The 8,378-nt window shown below is 37.8% G+C and overlaps 1 protein-coding gene across 1 annotated transcript; it reads right to left on the bottom strand.

Annotated features, from left to right (window-relative positions):
• Positions 1-1,126: 1,126 nt before the first annotated feature.
• Positions 1,127-8,285, bottom strand: LOC136826253 (macro domain-containing protein PG1779-like). The gene is made up of 2 exons (XM_067083383.1): positions 7,994-8,285; positions 1,127-2,738 (listed from the first exon to the last, which is right to left on the bottom strand). The coding sequence occupies exons 1-2, from the start codon at positions 8,189-8,191 to the stop codon at positions 2,022-2,024; spliced, it is 915 nt and encodes a 304-aa protein (XP_066939484.1). The 5' UTR covers positions 8,192-8,285; the 3' UTR covers positions 1,127-2,021.
• Between the last annotated feature and the right edge of the window lie 93 nt (positions 8,286-8,378).

The raw sequence follows: 8,378 nt of genomic DNA, 5'->3' as shown, positions 1-8,378 counted from the left end.
GGCTTCGCTCAGCTGGGACTCGCAGCAGCGTTGCCAACCGTGTTTCAGGTAACTCATTTTGACAAGATTTTCTTGTAAGTGTTGGTAATGCTGGCAATTATTACCTAATTAATGGGTAAAACTTATGGGGATGTAGTTCGGGATGGTGGGTAAATTGGGATGGTGGGTAACCAGGGCTAATTCAGGTGTTCAGGTAAGTATCACAATATTAGTTTTATTATGAAAACTTCATACTACCAATGGAAAAGTAGACAATAATAATTAGACCCAACTTAGGGGTATGCTATTCAATTCTGATCATCATCCTGTAAGAAGGATACAGAAAGATTTGAAGCAGTAGAAGCAATAGCAGCCAAACATGTATCATCAATCAGACACCTTGGACATAAAGGGAGGTTAAAATGTCTAATTTGTACTTAAGAGATCAACCAACACAAAAATTCAAGATACAGGTACCTAGCAATACAAATAAAACTGTGAATCTGTCTACCTCTAGTAGTAACCATACTAGATCCAATGTACAGAAACTGGTGCTGAAAAGGTTCCAGCCACTAAGGAAACTTCCTCACTTACGACAGCCTCTTTTTGGAACAGACTAGGAACTAAGATTGTAAAAAATGAACTATAGGCAGTGCAAGAATATATCTGACAGAGTGATCTACAAAAACTTGTGATTTATTTATTTTTTACCATTCTTGTAGGTGTTTCCTCAGATGAACTAGTCACCAAACTAGCTGTCACTGACTAATTAAAACTTTTTTTGTCAAAATCATTCTTTTGCTGAATAAAGACAAATGACAATAGTAAACACTCATGACTAATGAGATGAAACTCTTAACCAAAAACATAAATAAATAAAGCACTGTCAAGCTAACCACTTCACCTGCATTGGAAACCGAGTTACCAGAATAGTGCAGACTACAAACAGAGTTGGAAATGGGATGTGAGCTTCTTAACACAGTATGGAAAAACTTGCACAAGAATTTTTCAATATACTGAAGCAACCAACCTCAGAAAATTGTGCTTTTTCAAGCATTCAGCTCAAGTACAATGGAGGTTTGTACACTATGTGAAGAAGCAAAATTTATTTAAGTTACATTCCCCATTTTGTTTAGTGCAAAGTACCTTTACTGCTTTGAATATCCTTTTTATTGATTCTATTACATAAGCACTCTGTACATATATTAATTATGTAATACTATAATTTGTAACAAGAAAATAAAATCAATAATTTACACAAATTTTCATACCTAGAATTATGAAAAATGCTGACACATTACAATAAGTGCACATAAATATTAGGAAAACTCTCAAAATGAGTACATTCAATCACAGCTGCTGCATAATATACTGCATCTGATACTGCACGTCAAACAAAGTAACATCTAAAATTACTTTGACCACAGTTTGTAAAAAAGAAACCACTTGCCACTAATCCACAGCTTGAAACAAATATTTATGCATCTATCCAGTCCTGTACTTTCTACAGTACAGTATGTATGCGGCTTCTACCAGCATTGCCTCTACAGCTGTAAGCTGAAAAAGAATGTCACATTAAGTAAACAGCTGTAAATATAACTTTGAAATCCCTCCCAGGACAAGAAACTCGGGTTTGCAGAATCTATAATCCTCAGGTGGATGTAAATATCCTTAAGTTTGGGTTAGAGTTCATTCACTTGTACGTAATGTTAATTTAATACATGTACAGTTTTTAAGTTTTCATTATTTTTTTGTAGCTTTTATGATCTGGCTTCTTTTTATAATGTCACTTCCTCATTTATTAGTATTCACATTATATTTCCATAACAATGATAAAAGTACTCTATAGACAAAATATATTTTGTTTCAAAGCATTCACATTATATTTCCATAACAATGATAAAAGTACTCTATAGACAAAATGTATTTTGTTTCAAAGTTCATCAAGAACATTACAGCCAATGATCGTAACTTGAAAAGTTCACAATGCAACCCTCAGAGCACTCACAACTCAAACGAATGTGGATATTTCTGCCTTAAACTTATGGAATCGGAAAGAAAACCGGAAGGTGCTGCAGATAAAACTCCTTGTCGTCCTTCAGGAAAACACAGAATATGATACGATCGAACTTCTCCCTGTGCGCTTCAAGCATCGTCCTGACAGTGGGCAAAACAACTTGTACTGCACTGTCTTTTGGATACCCATAGATACCAGTTGATATGCAAGGGAAGGCCACAGTTCTGAGGTTATGCTCCAGGGCGACTTGCATTGATCTCCTGTAGCAGGACTCCAGTAACGATGGCTGCTCGCCTCGGGGACCAACTGTGTGAATGACTGCTTTTGAAGGCAATTTGTAACCTCCAGTCATCTTTGCATCCCCTGTTCTGCAACCCTCAAGAGTCTGACACTCAAAAAATAATGACCTACCAGCTGCCCTATGGATTGCTCCATCAACACCTCCACCGCCCAAGAGTGTGTTATTGGCTGCGTTAACAATGGCATCGATTTCCAACGCAGTTATATCACCCTCAAAAATTGATATTTTCTCATTAAGTTCTGGATCAGCTTCATATGCACTGCCCTGCAGTAACCGCTGTTTCTGGGAGTCGGAAATCTTCAATTTATTGATCAAGTAGTTACTGGCTTTATAAAACTGAGGCCATGTTGGAACGTCCTTCAGCTCAACGTATTTCTCACGGCAATTGTAAAACCTCCTTTTCTCTTCCTTTGGAAGATTCCAGTACCTCCTCTTCTCTTCCTGCAAAAAATTAATTATCAGAGAAATAAAGAAATAAATTTCAGGAATGATCAAATAAAATGATTAAAAAATGACAAATTTTTAATTAATTTGTATTTTTCATAGCTAACAAACCTACGGTCTTAACGTGAGGATAAAATCTTCTAGTGGCAGCTGGAAACCAGTAAAAAACATACAAAATTGTAGAACAAGTATTGGTGGCAAAAGGGTTAGGCCAATCGGATGAGAGAGAAGGCATCAGCCAACCTTGCTTCATCTGAGAGTGCCATGATGCATCAGTTTCTTCCAGCCCAGGGAATCACTTTGAGGTGGGAAATGTACGTTAAGACAGTGGGTTTGTTAGCTATAAAAAATACAAATTAATTTACAATTTTTCATTTGTTCATATGCAGAACAAACCTAGGTCTTAACGTGAGGATAGACTCACCTCTGGTGGGAGGAAAGGAAAGTCTTGAACTGACTGGAGGTTCAGCACACATGGTCTCATTTCCTGGTTGGGCTAAAGCAGAGGGAGGAGACGTATTCCTCTGACTTTTCAGATAAAAAAGTTTACCAAACAGTCAGACTACTGGGCTATTACACAATGTGGAGAAACATTGTATAAGTTGAAGTTGAGCTAAATCTGTTCAGACAACAAACCTACATTAGCCCCCAATTTGCTTGTTATCATACCTCTCTCCCCTTGTCAGAGAGAGGAACGACAAATCCTGATGTTACATAAAAATTTATTCCAACTGTGTTTTGATTCCCACTGGGGTAGGGATCTGAAAAGGCACTGGTTTGTGTGAAAGAATGTAATGTTTTTGTTTAGTTGTGTATTTGTATGTTTGAATTTCTTTTTTTTTTTTGGTGTTTTTGTGCTTGTGTGGTTGGTTGTTGTAAAAGTTTTTGTTCTGTTCTTGTCTTCTCCAGGTGTGAACAAGTGGGACCAACCTCTCCCCCTCTTTGGGTTTTTGATACTCTGAGGAGGTCCTTATGTGTTTTGACTCTGTTGTGCACCTTTCAGTTTTGGGGTTGAAGCCCTTTTGTGTGTGGGAATCTGTGTGAGTTTGTTGCCAATGTTTGGATGTTGAGTGGTATCAAGGAGGACACCATGTTGAAATTCAAGAGGTTATCATTGATGACCCAACAGCTGGGTGTTTTCATATGCCTTCTGTGATGTAGTATTATGAACACATATTTGTGATACTGTACTAGAATTGATTTTATTTCATTATGGTAACTTGGACTCGCAACTTTCATTGCTCTAAAACTGTCTAGGTATACTTAGGGAGGCATGGTTCTTACAGATAAGTCTGTGTTTAAAAGAAAAAAAGAATAATTTGCAGATAATAGACCTAGTGCTGAGTAACTTGAAGTAAGACACTGGTCAAGGTATAGGTTCAGAATTTTCCTGTTTTGATATTGATGAGCAGTTAATCTTTTCAAGTAAAATTAGTTTGGGATGGTAACATTGGGTCTATACAGCATGTTGATTAACCTGATTTAACTGAATTCCCTGGCATTGTAAAGGGCAATTGTTTTCTGTAGTTTAGTTTCATAGTTTAAGGTAATTGATGTGTGCTTGAGGGTGTGTGTGGGTTGGAAGTGATTTTTTTCAATGATAAAATTCCATTGCTTGAATGTCATATTTGTCAGTATATATATGTACTGTTGTTTTTTGGGGGTTGCCTAGTGCTGTGTTTTTGTAAAGATTGTGGATTAGTTAGGTAATGAACTAGTTTTAAGAGATAAGAGTTTTTTGTGTAAACCTTCTGTATTTCCTGCTTGTCATCAACCACAATTTCTCTCTCAGGAAGCCCCAACACCATTTGTCAATATTATCAAGAAATGCCCCTTTGATTTCAGCATCACAATGAGACTGTGGGCATTCCCACCTGCTAAGGTTTTTTATATAACAGACCTACAACCTCCTTAACATTGTTTGTGGATAACAGTTTCCGTAAACTAATGCGCCACCTACATCATACTACTCATTTTAAACTTTACAAATCATAATTTACAGTTTCAGTTTCCTGACCTTCTCAGCTAGCCTGGGCAACACCACTTTCTATCATTACATATCCAGTCAATTGCATCAACTCTATTTGAGCAGAAAGAACCACAGAGAGGGCCGACCTCCTATGTGCTGCATTGTAATTGGCTGAGCGCCGGCGGCCATTTTGATTGTGTGTAACTGGAGGCTGCTAAAGACGCATCATTCCGTCACTGCAGCCGAGTCTACACCAAATTATCTCTCCATGGATCATTTACACTATACAGGCCACACCAAGAAAACCTTTGGATCAAAGGGAACAGAGTGTACTGCCATTAACTGTACAAAGTATACAAAAACAAACAAAGAAGTGGCCTTCTACTCTTTTCCAAAGGGCAACACGAGGTGAGCACATTAGTGTGTCAGCCCATCTGCTTGTAAGCAGCTTGTTTACTGCTATGTACTATTCATTATTGTTCTCAAAGTGTACAGTTTATGAAGCAGTTGTATGTTACAATGAGACTAAAATATCAATAGAAAATCACGAATAAAGCATCCAAAGAAACAAAAATTATGTAAAAACAGAAAACTGTTGAAAATTTCCCATAAATGAATTCATATTAATCCAATGAGCATTTTGTTAACAGGTCTTCACACTGACAGATAAGTATAGCCCTGTCTAACTCGATTAAGCTCGGTGTGTGTTAATGCTTTTGGTGGTGGACTGGTAGTGATTTTAATGCTAAACAATGTGTGCTATGTGTATGTGTTGATGCCTTTGGTGGTGGTGCGTGATTAGTAATTAAATACTCCCTATTTCCAATAGGTTGAGCAAAGGCATGGCATTTTGTGCATATTTTGCTAAGGCATGGTATTTGCGAAGGCTTGACATTTTGCTAGTATGTTCTTCTCCTAGGGTCTATTATATCTGCCATCATTTAATGACACTGAAGTACAATAATTACTTTTCCAGATGCAGTCCTTTCACAGGTAATTTTACATAGCCTAAATGTTTGAAAATATGTATTATTTAATTTTACAGAACTTTGAATAAAATTGTTTAAACATTTTTCCGAGAGTTATTTTTATTTTATTTTACTGAACTTTGAATAAAACTGTTTAAACATTTATGGGTTATTTTTGTTTATAAATATACCACATACATATCTGTAAGAATATCTGAGAAGAATAAAATCTGTATCCCACTAGAATTACCTAAACAGGTATTATTTGGAGCAAAGTCTGTTTTGCTGATCTAGTCACATTTGGCTGTGATGTATCTGGGTGGTCGTCTTACTGTTACATACGTATATAGGCCTATTTGTACCCTCATTTTCTGATATACGTCCATAAAACGAACAATCATAACAGCTGTTAAATAAATAAACACTGGCAGTTTGTTGTGGTCCAGCATAAAGACAAACTGTTGGCCCTACAGTGGGTTGCAGTGCACTCAGAGCATATTTGTTTACAAAACATTGCTGTCACTGCAGCTCCAGTTACCCACAATCAAAATGGCGACCAATTACGCTACATATAGGAAGTCGGACCTCTCTATGGTTCTCTCTGATTTGAGTATCTCTAAGCACATTAGCAGTTCTTCATTGGAGGGTGGGTAGAGCTCTGGGCTAGCACGCTGTTGGCCCAGCATTCAACTCTCCGACCAGCCAATGAAAAATTAGAGGAATTTATTTCTGGTGATAGAAATTCATTTCTCGTCATAATGTGGTTCGGATTCCACAATAAGCCATAGGTCCCGTTGCTAGGTAATCAGCTGGTTCTTAGCCATGTAAAATAAATCTAATCCTTCAGGCCAGCCTTAGGAGAGCTGTTAATCAGCTCAGTGGTCTGGTTAAACTTAACTTAAGCACATTAGCAACCTCTTAACCTAACCTCCCAGAAAGTTGATTTCTGCCCAACTGAGGGAGGGGGACAGGCTGTAACTTTGGTAAAACCGAAGATCACTAATGCCAATGGGAATATTTACCACCCTTTGTTTCCATTTTTGTTTATGGTTATGCCTGTTGTATATGTTCATATTTACCATCTTTTTATACTTTTACATTCATCCCCAAGGGACTGGTACTAAACAGGGTATTAATTTTGCACATAAATTGGCAGTTACTGAACCAGAGGGGCGTGGTAGTAATCTAAAGTTGTACCAATTCTCATTATCACAGTAGATTACTCAAATGGTCTTGCCTGTACTGCTTTACAGGCTATACACACTTTACCAGGCTATACACCTGTCAAGAAATTAAGTAATTCTATATATTAGCTCCGTGCCTGTTTTTACCTTTTCAACTGGCTTTTTCTACACTTTTAGGGGTTCTGATACTGGCGGTGCATCTGTTTGTTGTCAGCCAAATGGAATGTCCCTTCACCATGTTTAGTACTGGCCTGGGGCAGGTTAGGTACCCATACATTAACAAGTTGTTGCACTTGCTGGACGGGATATGAACCGTTCGAAACAGACGTACCCGTGCTCTGTCTTGTAAAGATTGCGTATGGAAACCCCTTGTTGGATGGACTTCAGGGGTTAATTACAGGTTAATTACACTCGACCGCCAAAAATTAAAGGTAAATTCATAATTAGCAACCAAAAAACTGTAGAAAAGTTAAGTTAGAAGGCAGTCGCTTCCGCGGAGCTACTACATAGTTCTACCAGAAATTATATTAGCAGACAATATCCTTGTGTGGCTGTCTCCTTTGCATTTACCTGCTACTGCTACTGCTACTGCTGGAGCCTGGGGTACTTAGCCATTACCCTACTAACTCTTACGCTATGTAGCCTAGACTATACGCTAGCATAAGACGCAAGTTAGAATCCTGAAATTTATAAATGACTCAAAAAGTCCCACAAAAGAGCTTGACTGTAATTAACAGATATATTCCTAAATGCAACGATAGCATAAAACAGGGCAATGGCGGAAATTAGAATGAACTAGGGTGATTCATGGACCTGGAGCCTGCCGTAAGTTCTACTTGTTTGTTACTTCGTATACGCTTAAAGCATCCTAGAGAACATTATACTATTTTTCTAAATAAATATCTGCTATATACGATCATCATTGATCTTAAACGACGGAAATGAAAGCTAATTAAGGCCAGATTACGGCCAGGTTGCCCACGAATGCTCTGGGTGGTTCCTGTGATATGCATGCCTGAATTAAACTAAAGATTAGAATCATTTCCTCAATAAATATTTAACATATATAATCAACCTTGATCTTAAATTGCAAGAAATCATGACGAATTAACACATCACTTTGATAATTACCACGAAATCGTGTCCCGAACCCGACGACATCTTTCTGAGGTGTAACTTCGTCACTGAAGAAGAAGAAGAACTGTCACAACATCCACTGACGACGGAAAAACTATTATCAGGTCTTTGGTTTATTTCTGAGGCTCTAAAATACCGAAATACCTTCAGGATGGATAATTCTCGTAATGGTTTCCGGACGAGGAAAGTCATTTAAAGGACAGGTCGCAAACTCGCTCAAAGGAAGATAGGAGGTTGGGGAGGCCCTGAAGGGCGATTGATAAACAACAACCGGGGAGTGCCGTTCGTTGAGGATGGTTTCTGTCTCGTGAGCTTTAATTGGGGGCTATTAAGGTAAATTTTGTCTTTATTTCCGTTTGCTGTGTTTGTTTGTTATTAT

Source organism: Macrobrachium rosenbergii, chromosome 40 (assembly GCF_040412425.1).
Source record: "Macrobrachium rosenbergii isolate ZJJX-2024 chromosome 40, ASM4041242v1, whole genome shotgun sequence".
Taxonomy (NCBI): Eukaryota; Metazoa; Arthropoda; class Malacostraca; order Decapoda; family Palaemonidae; genus Macrobrachium; species Macrobrachium rosenbergii.
The sequence above is the reverse complement of the archived record's forward strand: the minus strand, read 5'-3'. Positions and strand labels throughout refer to the sequence as shown.

Coding starts and splice junctions, on each gene's coding strand:
- LOC136826253 (XM_067083383.1), bottom strand. CDS start 8,191: ATGACTTTCCTCGTCCGGAAACCATTACGAGAATTATCCATCCTGAAG. Junction 2,739..7,993: donor GTTCGGGACACGATTTCGTG/GTAATTATCAAA, acceptor AATTTTTTGCAG/GAAGAGAAGAGGAGGTACTG.